Below are 17,874 nucleotides of genomic sequence, written 5' to 3'. Positions count from 1 at the left end.
ATGAATTCTTAAAGTTTTAACTGTTAGTGGGTATTACATGTAGTATTCATGCAAGAATAAAAGAGAAAAAAAAACATCAAAGTATGAAGCTTAACAAAATTGCTGTCATGTGAAAACTGGAGTAAGAAAAGGCCTTTTTGTCTCTGTGGAAGTCTATAATATCTCATTGTCCATCACCCAAGTACACTCCGGATATGGTTCAGATAAGTGACAAGTCGACTTTTTCTGGAAGCAAAATGCTTCCTATGTAAACTCTCTGCAAATAGAAAGAGGAAAAACACTGACACAAAGGAAAACATGCACGGCGTTGATGGAGAAATGCAGGCAAACGCCCTTCATACCTCTAGATTTATTGTCACTCAATTGTCTCAGTGAAAGTAGTTTTGTTTTGGTTACATACAAGCCCACAAATCTCAGTGTGTGTGTGCGTGTGTGTGTGTGCATGTGTGTATATACGCAAAGGCAGCTGACCCTGATGTGAACGGGGCTACTGTGTGAGCCCACAGAGGGAGCATTCTTCACGGGGACATAACACACTCATACACACTAAACACTTGCAGCCACGCACTCTCCCCTTCTTTAATTTGTCACATTCACACACACACAAGGGTGTAAGAGAGTCAGTTGTCATGTATAATTCTCTCACAGAGATCTCCAGAATTTCAGCTCCTCTTTTTAAGCACACAGTGACAATGTTCCTCCACATAATGACCCTCATTTCACCGTCCTGACAGTGAGTCACTGCTCGGGTCCGGAGACTGTCAGGACAAGCTCCATCCATCCAACACATTTTATACTTAAAAAACAACTTGTATGTGAGACAATAGGAAAGTGGGAGAAACTGGGAGAGGCTGAAAACTGATGGATCTCCCAGTAATGACCAAAAATGTGTTAAAATATAACAAATTTTAGCCTTTTTTTTCAATTCATGCATCATGGAAGTTAGTGAAAAAATAACAATGAAATGAGTGCATTGGAATAAAAAGTATTAGAAAAATAAATGTGAATAAAACAGTAAAAATAAGAAATAATTGTGCAAAGAAAAAAAACACACAGAAGACATTTCTAATCAGATGTTTGTGAATCAACAAGGCAGTAGCATTGGACGTCTGACTGTCAGACGGTTCAATCTCCTGGCTCAAAATACTAGTACACTTGAAGTATATTATAAGTACTATAGTCCATGTACGTGTATTATAGGCATTATACTAACTGTACACTTTTTCAGACTAAATTGGAACATTTTAGATTCACAATACATCAACTCCATGTGAAAAGTAAACTTCAAGTTTACTGCCTCACTTGTAGTTGTATAATTATACTTAAATAGGCTACCTTTTGAAAAGGGCTACTACAGACACTATGGTACTTACCCACAATGCAGTTTCCCCCCCAAAATTTGTATTTTTCACCAGATTTTTTGTGAATGCAATGACATTAATTGATTATAATGTTGATTTGATCTTTTATTTAGTCTTTTTCACAGCTAAATAAATAATAAAGCTATAATATAAACAAACTTATAGTGTGCATTTAATCATTTTATCACAGTTACTTAAAGAAATTGTATTTATGTATAGATATGCTTCTGTTGTCTTGTCTAAATATATCTATATATATATTTAATGCATTTACACCCTCCAATATGGCTCCAGTAATAAACAAATGGGAGTAATGGGTTGGTGCTTTTTAAAGGAAAAAAAAAAATAGCAAAACATGCCAACCACTGTAAAGAGCTAAATTTATGTCAGCAAAACAGGAAATTAAGAAAATTCAATTTCAAAATTGTATTCAATTGTTGCAGGATAAGACTTTAAATAATGAACATACTTTATTTTACAGAGTTCTTAACCAATTAATAAGGGAAAATGCGCTATTTTTATTGAATTGTAAATAAAAGTGTGTACTTGTAGCCTCAAACAAACTCAGAAGATTTTATTCTGAAAGGATGATACGGAAGTGGTACGTGCTCGCCTGCTGATGTTGTCGCAGATAGCGAAACTTTAGAATGGCTCTCCAGAGAGGAAAGTCCGTTAGTTTGTAACTCGGAGGGAGAAGTCTGACCGTCCATGTCTTCCCCACGGTTTTCTACAAACTGACACGGTTTTCGGCTGCGATGTCGAGAGAAAACACCACTCGAAGTTTGGACAGCATCGACCTCGCGGCTCTCAGAGTAAGTTTATGGGAACGTCAACTTCGCTTTGAGCCAAACTTTGTGTAAACATTGCGGGACATGGATGGTAACTGGCAGAAAAAAATGGCATTTAAAGCGCAACTTACGTTAAATGAGAGGCCCAATTTATCCCTTTTTGTTGTTACAAATAGTCTGTGTGCATCTTGTTGTTTTTACTGTAACTTAATGCTGTGTCTGCTCCATGTCCTGTTTGGGGAGAGTTTACATGAGGTTTTCCTCTTTTGCTGTAACACGACACTGAAACCCTTAAGGAATTTACTTGCTTTTGGTGAACAATAATTATTTCACTTCACCTTTCAAATACAGTATAAAAAGTGTTCGTGGTACTTCCACCAATGCTATGTTATTTAAGACTTATAAAAATTGCATTTTTTTGTGCTTTAAAACTGTTTTTGTGGCATTTTTGTCATTCTGGGGGACATATTTAATGAACATTAAGCTTAAAACTGCGTTTTAAAGAATTTCTTTATTCGAATCGTTCTGTATCAGGAGCAGATGAAAAAATGTTGTTTAAAAAAGCTTGTAGCAGTGACGTCACAAGCTCCTTGCTCTGCACCATTCCAGTGCAGCCACTTGCAGACCATGGCTGAATCTGAATTGCTCCCCTACGAAATGAAACGAAACGAAACGGATAGAATAGAATAGAAGCTTTATTAACTCCTCTTTAGGGGTTGGCTCCTCCCTATCCAAATATTTATATCACCAAGCAGAGAGAAGTGAAAAAATAATGCCTTCAAATTTACTCCTGCTCGATGACTTATAATAATAATAATAATAATAATAATCTTTATTTATTCAGCACCTTTCAAGATAAGAATCACAAAGCGCTTCACAATAAAACACAAGTAAAACAAAGAATAAAATTTTACAAGAGTATAAAAACAGAGTAAAAAAAACAAAGTATAAAAACTGAATATAAAAACATAATTAAGAAAAGGCAATTTTAAAAAAGATTTGTCTTTAGCTGCTTTTTAAAAGAAAACACTGAGTCAACAGATCTGAGGCTTCATGAATACTCGCTGGTCATTTGCGTTAGCATGTAGAAGCCAGCGCTCAGAAAAAAACCCAACAACGTTGATTTTATAGCTTTAAAAAGTTATGCGAAAACCCAAAACTTACATTTAAATATAAACTTTTGTGCTTCAGAGCACACCCACGTTAAGAAATGCGGTTCTCGTCTGTGAAACTAGCGCAACGCGGATCACCCTACTGTTGGAGGGATACTCTGCCTGAAGTGGCTATGAATCCTCCTTAAAAAAACACCAAATACCCCTACAATTGGAGCAATAGGGAGGAGCCAGAGGGATAGGGAAGTAATTCGGATTTGGCCAAATCAATCCACGTTCGTCTTTGTTTTCCTCGTCTGAGATGGCATCAAATACATATCAATATTGCTCACCATTTTTGTTGCACTGCTAATGTTAGCTTGGGGTTGCGAGCAGTTGTAAGATAGTGGGAGAGATTATGCACAAAGGGATGATGGGAAATCAGGGCATGCTTACTCTGCACAAACTACAACATTTCTTCATTACCTTAAAATGACTAAGCTTTGAGAATTTGCATTGAAACTAATCCGAAATGTGATATTTCCTATTTTAAGCTGATGAAATCGGATCGTCTGCCGCCTGCCAAAATGCATCCCTTTTACCTGAGTCGTATTCACACCTGTCTTTTGCTCTGCAGGATCCAGCAGGGATCTTTGAGCTGGTTGAAGTGGTTGGCAATGGAACCTACGGTCAAGTTTATAAGGTGAGGCTTTCTGTTGCCCTTTTTTCATGTCAGCCAACCAACACACAACCAACAAACTGATGAACTGTTTAAATGTTTGCACTTCAGTGGATTACTAACATTATTGCACATTTTAGAAACGCAGCTTGTGGTACTTCGGGTAAAAGTTCAGCTACTTCCAGTTAGGTTGCAGAAAACACACAAGCATCTGGAGCATCTTTTTAGGCTCTGGGTGGGGCTCACTTCCTTATCTCAATATCAGTTTGCTTATATTTGAGTGTGACTGCTTTGTGGTTTGCAGGAGGTGTTTAGTTATTTAGGCTCCTACAGCTGGTTGTGCCCCAACTCCGGACTGGTACCGCAAAGTGGGTGTTTCTGAACCGAATGTTTTCGGTTTAGAAATCTGTTGACCTCTGGAGTTCACGGCCACTTTCAGTGTCAGATGAGTGGAAGTAAAGCAAAAACGGCGTAGCTGTTGGCAGCGTCTGAAACATCGCTGCCTCTCCTACCTGCAGTGTGGAAAAAGAACATGTAAACAGTGTGTGGAGTGTTTTGCCTTCGGTGCTCCTTCCTCAGCGGTGCACAGGTCTGTGTGGGAGCGTGTGTCAGTTGGTGGGTGTGTCCTTCGATTGCCACTTGATTTCCTGAAAGAGGAAATGTTGCAAGAGATGTGCAGGACAGTGAGCCCAGTGTGTGTCCTTTCGCAGGAGGGGTTTGCACAGAAAATTCACAGTTTGTGACGCAAATCATTTGATGTCTTATTAAATTAGGGAAACTAGCAACTATAACTGAATGTTTGGGCTTTCTTTTTGCAATGATTCTACTGATTGACAACTTTATACGCTGCAACAATTAAATCTTAAGAAAGTAAAAAGGTATTTAAATAGCAAAATGATCTTAGTTTTAGTAAATATATCTCAGTTACAAGAATTTTTTTTTTTAAGAATTCTTTGGAAGTCCATTTTTCTTACCACATAGGCAGATTTTTTTTTTGCTTACTTACGGAAAATCTGCCAATGGGTGAAGAATTTCTGTCTTATTTCTAAATATGCACATACTTAAAAGCATTTATTTTGGAAAAGTTTTACATCCCTTTTTTCAAACCTGAAGTTTGCCCCTCCAATTGGTGTTTGAGTAGTAATTTTTACATAGTACTTGAAACCCCCGTATAAGTGTTTATTAGTGAGTTCCACCAGGAAACCTTGTAAAGAAAAGGGTCTAACAGACAACAACAGATGTACACAAACCCTTACAAAAACCACTTGTGTTGTGATATGAGTAGCGCAAACACTGAAAAAGCTCTTGGGCTTTTTCCTTTCTTTATTTGTTCATCATAATGTGCCGTAATGGAAGTCGGACAGGAAGTTCAACAACAGCTGATGAGAACTTGACATCATTCCAATAATGTACTATAAATCTTTAGGCTGAGTTATGACCCTCTGGGAGGATTAGCTGTTTGCTTTGGACCAGAGTTCATTTCCTGGAGTAACCTGCTTCCTTTGCCAAGGTGGGGAGTTTAGTGCAGACCAAACATTTAAAGGCAGGTCTGCTTGAAAACAGAGATCTCTGTTCAGACTCACCAGCAGGTGAACACTGCTGTGGTTCACTGCAGTGCGACTGCAGACAACCTAGTGATCTAAAGAGACCGCATTCGTGCTTCTCGTGAAAATAGAAAAAAGAACAGAAAGTCGAAGTTGACGAAACGTCACGTGGAGAAGTGAGATAAACATCTGTTTTTTTCTTCTGCTTTGTTTTTATTTAAAAAACATATGTGACAAAAATGTTTAGGCAACAGTGAGCAGTTGTCGATGTTGCAGATGCTCCTTTCTCAAAAGCACATTGTAAAAGCAGATTTAAACCAAATTAAGGCGTAACAAATTCCTCTTTCCATGCACAGTCAAACTGCATCTGAAAGCATTTATAAATCATTGACTGTGTATGAGAACTGGACTGAGTGACCCCCCTCCCTCTCGCATTCCAAACAGGAAGTACTCCCTGCCTCCAAGAAGCTAAAATTCCATAGACTATTATTACAGATTTTGTGCAGCTAATGACAGCAGACTTCACCTGGCTTCTTTCAAGTGTTTGGGATGTGGGCTTCCAAAAAGCCCAGCCCTGATTGGCAAGAGTGGTTGCCATAGAAACGTTGGCTCCGACCAACTCGGAACATTCATTGCTTACTGATGATATCTGGCTTCAATATGGTTGCGTCAGTATGGTGAAAAAATGACGACATCACACTCTTATTTAATCAATCATATGAATGCAGTGGCTATGTGTGCATTGTGACAGAGCACACTGGGTTAGGCAACGGTTCAAATCTCAGACTAGACAGTCTTTATGTCTTTGAGCAAAACACCTCAGGTCAAAAGTATTGTGTGAGTCACTTTGCTCTAGTCTAAAAATGATGCATCAATTTTCCTGTTTGAAAAGCATTTCATACAGTTTAATTGAGAGCAGCAACTCCAAGCTTTTCAGTGGAAATGAAGTGAACTGAAGCAAATCAGTTGTATGGGTGTTTGTATCGTAATGACAATATTTGAAATGCTCTTAAAATTGAACAGCTGAGAAACAATAGCAGTAATCAAGAAAGCAGTGTGTCAAAAGCCATTAAGTTTGTTGCTAACAAATGTCCGTTGTGATGAATTGGAAAACATATTTAGTACAACATGAATCATCTTCTTATCTCCTTTTGGATGGGTTTAGGTTAGTTTGATAGTTTCAATATGAATTTTGGAGACTTCTTTTATTTTGTATACAACTTGTTCTTCCACCATTTTCAACTCTTTGAGTTTGACTGGACGTAGGAATGTGGCACTTCCTTCCTTTTCCTGCGATTCTGTTCATGTGTCTCAGATATCTGTCATGTTGCAGGACTTAGTCTCAGGCAAGCTTTAGTCATTAAAGATCCACTTCGATCATCTTTTGGAGCACTTTTAAAGCATTCCCAGTCTTTACATTATTTTATTTTTTTTAGCAAAAATTGAACTGTTGTATTCTAGGACATATCCTTGTCATGTGTGATCAACGAATCTGGTGTCTTCTGGTTGTCAGAGAGCAGATTAACTGTCTAAAAATGTGGAAAACCTATGAGGATAAACTAATTGAAAACTGGAGGTATGTTGTCCTCGGTTTAAGTAACTACAGTTTCCTGAAATACCTGCTGTAAACCAACAGATCCACTCTGTTGTTTGGAGCAACTCTTTGGACTCCAAAGCAGGTTATGTTGCCAATTAGTTCTGCTGGAACATGAAGCCCTGGAGTCAACCTACAGAGAACATCAGGAGATGATTGCTGCAAATGCTAAATTTGACCCAGACTCCTAATGCATGGAGTTGTGGGAAAATACATTAAATCATCATCCACTAATTTGTTTGTCTGGTATAACTTTAGACTGGAGCGTTTTAAGACAGATACTGTTGAAAGAAATTGATTGCAGAAACCACTGGATCTAATTAAGCAGTTTAATCCAGAAGTCATGAACTTCAGAAGAGCTTTAGTGTACTTCCTGTTGGGTTCCACCGCATTTTAGGAAATGTCATCTTTCCTGTCAGATGTCTGAAAGGCTTTTTCGAAGTTGTTTTATCGAATTAAATTAAAGTTTAACAGTTTCGGAACCGTTTAGCCTTATGTTTGTTCTTTGTGTCTGCAGCACTGTTAGAAGCTTTGTCTAGTCTGACTCTCAGGACTGCAGACCCCACCCATCCAGGCCCAGGAATTCTGAAAGGCAATTTATTGGTAGATTTAAAGAGAAGAAACCCTGAGTTTTCTCTTTAAATAAAGCAAAAGTTCAAGATGTTTTTGTCCTTAATATCTCAACACTTTCCCTCAGGTTTAACCCCTACCTTAGTAAACAGGAGAGTCAAGAGTTGCATTTTGTGCAGAGGTCATCACATGTTGTGATTCCTCTGCCAGAGTTTTGTCCTCGAGGCGAAGATCCAGCCCGGATGATTGAAAATAAACTAACAAAGACGCTTCTTTGGAGCTAAGAAGCAAAGGACATTGTTGTGGTGGCGTGTCGGCCATTCTTGGTACACTGTGAGTGTGTGTCTCAGTCAGCATGTGCACATCATCATTTCTCACACAGGCTCAGTCACACATGCAGACGCAGGGCGTTTCCCTATTCTTGCAGAAGGAACTTCCCTTCCCTGCAAGCCTGTGGAGTCCTCTGTCAGTGAGGAGCATGACACAGTTTCCGCTCTTTCCTCAGAAACACTGACATGGCGATTCAATGGCGTTTGGTCAGACTGCATGAAAAACAAGATTAAATCAGTTCAGTGGAATGAATAAAAATCATTGAAATGTACAGCTTGATGGTTTTTAGGGGGTTTTGGAAATTCTAAAACTACAGTTTTGTGGATTAGAATCTCAGCAGAGAACCATGCTGAGACATTCCCACACACTTTTATTAGGGTTCAACCTCTGACTGTACATGAGAACTGGTCTGAGTAACCCCTCCCAGCTTGCATTGCAAACAGGAAGTACCCACTGATTCCAAGAAGCCAAAACTCCATAGATATCTGTGGAGAAATAAACGGCTTTTATACAGTCATTCTATTTATCAAAATAACCACTCTTCCTCTTTTTTTACCATTTTATTATATTTTCATAAACGGCCCGATGTTATCTTGTAACATCCCAATTGTGACAGAAAAATATTTTATGGAGAGCAAAATGCTGAAAGCTATTGATGATGATTTATTATGGAATCATATTCCTGTCTGCTTTTAATCATATTTATGTTAAAAAAGTTAAGTTTTAAAAGTTTTTAATATTTTTTTAATGTCTTCTATAAATGTTTATCCTGTTCGGCCTGCGACCTACTGTGCATTTTGGATTTTGGCCCCCTGTGCAATTGAGTTTGACACCCTCGGTTTACATCAATGGTTATGTAAAAACAAATTTTGAAAATCCCCAAAAATAGTTATAGAATCGAAATTTACAAAATCAAAATCTGATTGAATCCATTTGAATAGTAATATTATTAAAGTTATACCCAGTCCTAGTCGTCCTTCACTCCAGTCTGTAGAGGCGGAGTGAAAAGAGTGGGCGAAAAAAAAGTAAATAAATAGTGAAGGGGAAGGTGGGGGGAGAAAGAATCAGAAAAGAAGAGGAAGGAAGAGGGAGAGAAACAGATGAAAACTGGCAAGAGAAGAGGAAAGCAGCCCCCCAGGAGAGTTCGAGCTGTGGTTTGTGCTGATTACGACTGTGCAGTGGAGCAGGGAGAATATGAGGAAGTCCGGTAACTGGCACACAAAACTGACCCACGTCTGGTAGTTCAAATGCCCAAACTGCAGTTGAAAGTGTGTGTGTGTGGGGGGGGGGGGTCCTCTAGTTTATTGCCAGTTCACCATCACATCACCAGTTAGAGCAGAACTTTTGGATCATGAAGTTAGGTTTTGTTTTTTGTTTTTTCTTTCGCTAAGCATTAGTTTTCTGGTTTTACTCAACTGCACAGAAACCAGTTTGTGCAGCCACTGAATCAGAGCCTACACTTGTGTGGCAGTTGGGTGTAGAGAAGCTTGTCAAGTGTTTAAACCAACAATGCAGACCAGTCACAGTCAATGGCAGACCAAATGGGACACTTTTAGAAACTACAGTTTCAATCTACGTCAAAATTCAGTGCTGGAAAATCTCCAGAATATTTATAAACATTGCACTAAAGTAAGGGATAATGCCCAACGGGGTGTCCATTATGTGAAATGAATGGATTTCAGGGGCGTGACCCTTGGAGTATGGTTGCTTCCACAAAGTCTGTTTATTTGTGGTAATGGACACAAAGACGCAGACTATTTGGTAACATGGTAACGGTTACTTAGCCTCTCTTTGCCACAAAGGTGCATTTATGCCAAACATCATGTTATTGATACAAAGCATCAATTCAAAGGGAAAATTCACAACCTACCCCTCGTTTTTGTTCAAATGATGAAGCAAAAGTTTGTTTAAAATAAAAATTAATGCAAGAAATATTCACTATGAAATCTGACCAATGAATTTGTATCAACAAGCAAACCATTTCTTCCAAAATAATAATACAATTGTCTAAAAACTTAAAAAAAACATTGTTGGTGATGGTAAAATTTAATAAATATCCTGACATGTTCATCATGGAGCCATTTGAAGGACAGCAGTCTGTGGAATAATGTGTCAATCTATGTTCCAGGTCTGTTGTTTCGGTTACTAACTGAGGTTCAGGCCAGTGCAATAATATCTAGAACATTCAGGCTATTCGACTAGAACTTCCTTTTTTTGGACACCCTGCAGCCAATCACAAATCAGTATTCACCTGCTCCATAGTAAAACGTTGGTTAATGACACACTGTACTGAGGAATTCTTTGTGTACACAAAAGTTACTCCAGATAAACTGTATTTATTCAGTTGATAATGGGTTGGCCCCCCAGTTACGCCACAGTTTAGTAAGTCTTTTGCATGATTCTGTTCTGTATAACAGAAATAGTGTCTCTTTAATTCAAACCTGAACTGTATCAAAGAAAACACAAAGAAAAGACTCAAACTCCTTGGAAATATAAGTTATAGACTGTTGCTGTTAGGGTTGCACTGGAGGAGGGTCGCCCCCCTGGTTGTCGAGATCTCCCAGCCTGCCCTGTTTTCCATCTGCACTGTTTCCTGCTGATTACCTGAATCAGGTAGAATCCGCCAATCAGAATGTGGATGCAGCAAAGAGCAAGATACGTATATGTAAATGAGTTTGTGCTAAACTCCCTCCACGCAGTGATAGAATGACTATTTACTGAATGACAATGTGCACAACCTCCTTCAGTTAGTTCTGGTGAGGAGAAGAACTTATATTTTCAGAACTGCGTAGTTGTACTCAGTGGTTTAGGTTTTGGTGGCAGCCAGCAAACATTGAATCTGAAGTGGCAGGAAGGGTATTTCCTGCTTTGTCATAGTAAGACTGGTAGCACCTTGCAAACCACAGCTCTCTGCAGTTTGAGGGTAACATTAGGACAAGTCAGTGGATCTTATAGTTTATAGACGTGAGGAATTTAAAGGTTTCTGTTTAATGGTTGTTGTCAGAGTCCTTTCCTTATAGATCACATAGTTCAATTAAAAAGTACTCAATGAATCTAACGATGAAGGAAAAGTTCTTTACTTCGGCAAGCTCCTAAACTCTTCAAAAATCCATTTTTTTTTTCATCTGTGCTTCTAATTCCACACTTCCTTTTTATTCTTTTAACTTTTTTATTAGAAAATACAGACTCATATTTGAACAAATAGCCTGTTTTCTGTTGACAAAGAGCTGTAGATGAATTAGGGATGACATTTGGAGAAAATATGCTGATTTATAGCAAATGTGTGCAAAAATTTAGGTTACAACCATCAGGGGAGACTTTACCACAGATTTATAGACAGAGCTATAACCACTCCCTAATATACAGTAATTACAGTTCAAGCGCCCTTGCAATCTAATGCAACATCATCCTGAGCTGGGTGCATCAGCTCCCTTAAACAGACAGAAGTTTATGTCTGCATTACACAGGCTAGGCTCAGTCTGTAAATAGGAGTGAAGTATGGAAAAGCAAAATTATTTCTCTGTAATCTAGCTTACAATTTTATGCAGAACTGATTGGACCGCCTTTATATTAAGACTCAAACTGAACTGTATTGATCCATAGGGGAAACCGTCACTGCAGCAGACACTTGACAGTATCACCGACTCCAACGTAAAGCTTACTTTGAAAGCTGGCTGATATGATTAACTCCAAAAAATTATTTTAAAATTTTGTGCTTTTAAGCTGAAAATCTCCCACTGTTATAGTAGCTGAGTGATATTGCGAAATTATAAAATCATTGTGCTTGAATATTTAAAAATCTAAAATCTTCCTGTTTCTTGTTTATTTATTTTTGTTAGCTATTTTCATGTTTTAAATTCACTTTTTTATGACATTGATTTATAGGGAGAGTTTGTCTCATTTTTAGAAAAGTTTTCTAGTTTTTTGTAGATCTAAATGTAACCATTTTTTCCTTATTTGTCTGTTTATTTGTGCTTTTTACAAACATGTAGATTATTCTCTATTTACCAAAGGTGCGTTTGTGCAGTTTAATTGAAAAAAAAATTATTGATAAGGTCGGATGTGACAGACCTATGTGCTTATTATGAAATGCTTAAACTTCTTCTGGTTAATTTATAGTTTTTATGTAGCCTGTAGACTCGCCTAACTTCTAGCAGTACCTGGAAGAGATGAAGTCACTTTTAGTTTTACTTTACTTTTCCCCGAAGAGCTCTCCGTGTGCTTCTGACAAACCTTGTTAACTGGGTCATGATGTGGACTCTACACCAGCGTCATGCTTTTCTGTATTCTGATGTGGTTTTCTGTGTTTGGAAACAAATCCTTGCAAAGCTTTAGCTGCCAGACAGATGGCTTCACATTTGACTTTAGATTGCCTTGGTATACACAGGAATTTATGTTTAGCTCAATGAGGTGTTTGCTGGATTACTGTATGTTGTGTTTGGCAGTGTCCATTTAAACACATCCACTGTGGTCTTGTTTGCTCAGAGGACATTATCCCAAAGTCTCATTGTTCATTTTGCTTTACAAACCTAAATTACCTTCTCTTTTTTGGGGGAGAAAGGCTTTATTTTTGCTGCTGCCACTGCAAACAGGCCATTCAGCAGTTGTGGTGTCATCAAATATTCCATATAAAACGCTAATTCAGACTCATAGAGTTTATGTAGAAGCTTTTAAGAGATTTTCTTCTGAGCACTGAACAGTTTGGCTTTCATTTGAGTTTTCTGGGCTAAAGCCAAAGCTGGCATTGAATGTTTTTCACTAATGATTATTTCATTACTGTAGGATGACCTGAAATTATTTACTAAAGGTCTTAAAAACTCTGATGGTTTGCAGGAATGGGCTGCACAATGGTGCAGTGGTTAGCACTCTTGCCTCACAGTCCCGGGTTAAAGCACAGCTGGGTCTTTTCTGTGTTGAGTTTGCATGTTTTCCCCATGCATGCATGGGTCCTCTCCAGATTTCTTCCCACAGTCAATCATAAATTAGTTGTTGACTTTATCATTTTTGAGAATGTGTGTGTTTTTTGTCTCTATGTATGCCCTGCAGTAGACAGGCGTCCTGTCAAGGATGAACTTTCAGAAGCTCTAGTAACCTCATGACCTCAAATGAGAGCAAAGCAGGTTTAGAAAATGGATGGATGGTTTGCAGCAACTTAAAGCCTTAGTCATGACTGCCCTTACAGCTATATATAGTGGGGATCAAAGGTTTGGGCACCCCAGGTAAAATGTTCTTAATGTGCACAAAGAACACAAAGAATGAAAAAGTCTTCCAAAGACGTCAGTTACAGATGAGACATTCTGTTGATATGTAAAAAAAAAACTAGTCTTCATTTCCACCATTTACCTTTTCAAAGGAACAGACAACAAAATAATGGTGTGTGCAAAAGTTTGGAGCGGCCTCTGGTCACACGCAAGATGGTGTCAGAATCAATCTATCGCTGGAAGCGGAAATCGTAACTGTAGCCGTATAACAAGCGGAAATGTCCTAAACTTTAGGAAACCCTTTCAAAATGACATTTTAAAACCTTTTCAGAACCATCAACTTTTACGCTTTTGAATGTGAATAAACTAGCTCCACTTGGTTGTCAATTAGCTTCTCTGATGTACTAAAGTTTTTTGAAAACGGCTTTTTTCTTTTAATAGTTTTTAAAAAAATGATTATCTATATTCTGACTTGGAGGTTTCTTTCAAAAGTGACCTGATGCTGTTTTTCATTTTTATAATGCATGAAACCTTCAGAGAGTGCGGAGCTGTGTATTGAACCAGCAGCTAAATGAGTGATTACTGTTGGCTGTGTCAGGGTCTCGGGTCTATTTCCCCGGACAGGCGTGGAGCTTCGTCACACCTCAGAGCTTGACGCTCATAGAGTAGCTGCTGAAGTATCACGTCAGCTTTCTGACTCGAGACAAGGTTTTCAATTCTGCTCTTTTTCACCTGACTGCACTTTACAGTCGTGCTTTTTTTTTTCTGCCGACTGCCCCCCCCCCCTCTCTTTCTTCCTGTCTGTTCTTGGGTCACATCTTGTTCTTTCTGACTCTGCTTCTCAAGTGGAATTGGAATTAGGTAGTCGTACCCCATTGCAAACAAATACAGAATCTCAAAGCTGCCTAAATGTACGAAACTGTGTTGAGATTTTATCCTCCTAAAAGGCTGGGACATGATTAACTATATTATTAATGTCATGGAGGTGATACTGTCTGCTGGCACCAATTTGTTTTCACACAATCTCAAGAATCTTTTTTATTTATTGAAACGCTGTTTTGGTTGAACTTGTAGCCTTAAACTCCTTCTGTTTTCCTGCAGGGTCGTCATGTCAAGACCGGTCAGCTGGCAGCTATTAAAGTCATGGAGGTTACAGAGGTAAATAAGCTCTGAGGTGTATCACACACACTCATAAACACACACACTTCAGTTTGTTCTTTACTTTTCCCCATTGTTGGTCAATATTCCTGTATATTGATTATTTGTTATGTATTTTCTGTTTTGTACATCTGTGTGTATCTTGTTCTCTCTTGTCCCTTCTCTCTTTTTTTTTTTTTTTTTTTTTTGTGAATGAACAGAGCACTCCGCCCACTCAGAGCTTGTGCAACAACAAAAGCATGAAAGGCTGTAAAGGAAAATGTTCTTTGTGGGTTTTAAAAGAAAACCATCTGACGTTAGTTAAACTCTGAGGTCGAAAAGGAACTTTTTGAGGCGTCATGATTAATAATTTAGTCAGCGATTAAGTGTGTTTTAGTTTAGTGTTGACAGAATAATATTGTCTTTAAATGGATGATTTCTTCTACTTAGTTTCATTAAAGGAATAACTTTAGTTTGTTAAAGTGGTGCAAAAGGGCAGATGAACATAATTATTAGGGGTGTTGATAATAATTGATTTGATGATATATCTGGATATTTAAAATGCTGACAAGACGATATTTAATGATTTATTTATAAGTGACCTTCAGCTTCTTACTTCTGTTTTCCACCTAAACCCTCAGCCACTAGTTGGCAGCACAGCCTCTTTGCCTCTTTGACCAGCTCTATACCGCAACCAAAGCAACAACAACATCGTGCAAGAACCAGCTTGTGTTAAAAGTTCCGTCAGCCTTGCGGATTTTGTTGTTATGAGACATGTACTACTTAGCTTTTAACTGACCAAACTGAAACTCTGTCACGCTGCTGCCAGTATCACTATATAGTTGCAGTACTTAATGTTGTGATCATTTTATTACAATTAAAGACATATTAATATTCAGTTTTTTCTAAATCATACTCTTAGGAAAAAAAAAATTGTTCCGGTACAGTCTTGGGATATATTGCGATCGGGATGCGTATCGCTAGGCTCTTGCCAATATACACTCCTAATAATCATACATGCACACTAACAGAATTGTGATGCATTTACTGACCAGGAAGAATTTTTGCAATTTGGTTCTTTACTTTTTGTGGGCTCTAGCGCTTGTTAAAGATGCTTGAAAGTAATTTTATGTCAGCGAGTTTTGTTCCATTTAACCAAAAGGAGTCACAACCAACTCTTTAAACAACTTTGGTTTATTAGTCACCGATGGTTTTAATGCACCAAAATGCGAGTAATAAATGTTTTCTGTAGTCTAGTAATTATAATTTAATTACTGACATTTGAACGAGGATTATTATTTATTTTTTTGGTCCATAAGGCTGGAAATTAGGCAGATAAATTGGGTCTTAATTTTTTGTATGTAAGGTCTTAAAAAGTCTTAAATTTAACTTGAAGAAACGTGTAGGTACCCTGGTAATGTGTATTCTGATGAAATAGCTTTTCCATCAGAAATTGAGTTTTTCAACCAGGTTTCTAAAGCTCACCGACCTGCTTTAAAAGCCAACTTTCTGGTTAGGATGCCACTGAAGAAAACTGACAGTGTTAATTGAACACCCGCTCTGATTTTTATTTAATCTAATTTCAAAGTGCTCCCAGTGGTCTTTTAATTATGATTACCGTATTTTCCGGACTATAAGTCGTGGTTTTTTTCATAGATTGAATGTCCCTGCGACTTATACTCCAGTGCGACTTATATACGAATTTTTAATGAGATGAGATATGGACCGTAAGTCTAGAGTGCCCTCTTATGGTGATCTATGCAATTACTTTATTTACTTTAGTTATTCAGACGTGACACAGAGGACGAAGAATTTAATGGATTTAGTGAAATGGAGTGAGATTGTGTGCAATTAATTACAGTAAAGATACAAAGTTGATGAGTTATTGAGTCTATAGTTAAATAAAACTGTTATGTTATATAAATGCTACACCTTTTCGTATTTTTTCATGATGCTAATATGTGAATATGTGTTGACACATATTCAGCCTGTTTTCTATTCACTTATGAATGTTATAACTTACCTTCCAGGATGATGTAATATCGTTTTTTTCAACCAGTTTGTAAAATAAATTACTTGAAAAAAATGCGACTTATACTCCGGTGCGACTTATGTATGGTTTTTTCTTCTTCATTATGCATTTTTTGGCCCCTGCGACTTATACTCCGGTGCGACTTATAGTCCGAAAAATACGGTATGTTTTTTTTTTTTTTTTACCCCCAAAAAAACCTGGGTACGTTTTTGAGGACATAATTTCTGCAGAACAGCAGTAATTCATTAGAAAGTCACCTCTGATTTGTGTGAGACCATTGGCGGGGAGCATCCCAGTCTCTACTTCCACGTTGCTGAGAGCTCTCTGTTTACATGCTCTCCCACTAACTTGCAGCCCCTTGAACCTCCAACCTAACATTACCAATACAACAAACCCGGTGAGCAATATCGGAGCCATCCAGTCGTACGGTTTTGATGTAGGTACCAAGTTGGACGAGGAAAACAAAGATGTACTTGAATCTAGTCGCCTTCTGATAGCTTTATCTCCAGTTTACATCTACTCTGTCTGTCATGTCAGTATTATTGAGTCGATCCCCTTCAGGCGTTAGAAATGTTAGATCATTTTAGCAAAATCAGCTTGACTAATTATACCATCCAAACTTTTATCTGTGAAAGCCTCCCTGAAGGTACATTTTAAATTCCTGGCTTTGTGCTGAGCTCAGATTCCTGTCGCTGTAACAAAGTGCATCATTCATGCTTACACGTAAAATAACACATTTCAATTTATTTTTGCTGCAGCCGATCGTTAACCTCCGGGCCAGCTTGGTGTTTTCTTTTGACGTGACTTGGGATCACTCAGACAGTCTGTTGAGCAGGAAATGCTGGCCTGTTATCTGCCTACTCACTCCAGGTCACACTAACACTCACAGACTGACGCACACTCGCGTACAGACGCCAGCAGAAGGCTTTGTGTTTCAGATGGAGGGGAAAGTTCACACCCCTCCTTGTCATTTTCTGCCATCCTGCCATGTTGAGATTAAAGTCGGGTAGTGACTGGAGGAAGCTCTACGTTGTTCCTTTTTTCGTGATGAGCACCAAAGGTCTACCTCCACTTCTCCTCTGCTCCTGGAAGTAAAAAGCCAAGAACTCGTGTGACAAGTCTCACGTCATTTCCAGGACTCACGATTACAATTGGAGACACGAGGACAGTCGAGTTAAGGTCGTTTTAAAGAAATGCTGCGGCTTCTGTTTGCGTGTGTCTAATGAGACCTTGGAATGAAAACAACATCAACTAAAAGACCTTAACATTGTAGAAGCACACAGAGTCTTCAACAAGACTAGAAAAAAACAATCAAAAACACCATGAAAAAAGTGTAAAAACGGATTTTCAAATGCTTCAAACATCAACTAAAATCAATGATCTTGCAAACTATCATGCACTGGATAAAAATAACTGAACATGATGTAACTTTTTAGAGACTTTAAGACTTTTGTGAATCACAACAGTGACTCTACCCTTCTTGTAGAGTGGAGAAGGGCTGTCACTCATGTCATGGTCACCTTGGTGACCTGACCTGAAGGGTTCAG

The 17,874-nt window shown here is 38.2% G+C and overlaps 1 protein-coding gene across 5 annotated transcripts in view; it reads left to right on the top strand.

Annotated features, from left to right (window-relative positions):
- Positions 1-1,976: 1,976 nt before the first annotated feature.
- The window catches only part of si:zfos-2326c3.2 (misshapen-like kinase 1), a 59,986-nt gene continuing 44,088 nt past the window's right edge, over positions 1,977-17,874 (top strand). For 3 of the 5 annotated variants that reach the window (XM_036213815.1, XM_024283291.2, XM_024283292.2), the window contains exons 1-3: positions 1,977-2,173; positions 3,878-3,943; positions 14,260-14,316. In XM_036213815.1, coding sequence (XP_036069708.1) covers positions 2,117-2,173; positions 3,878-3,943; positions 14,260-14,316 — 180 coding nt within the window. In that variant the 5' untranslated portion in view covers positions 1,977-2,116. The remainder of the gene's footprint in view (positions 2,174-3,877; positions 3,944-14,259; positions 14,317-17,874) is intronic. The other 2 variants (XM_024283293.2, XM_024283289.2) reach the window with 1 other exon arrangement.

Source organism: Oryzias melastigma, linkage group LG10 (assembly GCF_002922805.2).
Source record: "Oryzias melastigma strain HK-1 linkage group LG10, ASM292280v2, whole genome shotgun sequence".
Lineage (NCBI taxonomy): Eukaryota > Metazoa > Chordata > Actinopteri > Beloniformes > Adrianichthyidae > Oryzias > Oryzias melastigma.
The sequence above is the reverse complement of the archived record's forward strand: the minus strand, read 5'-3'. Positions and strand labels throughout refer to the sequence as shown.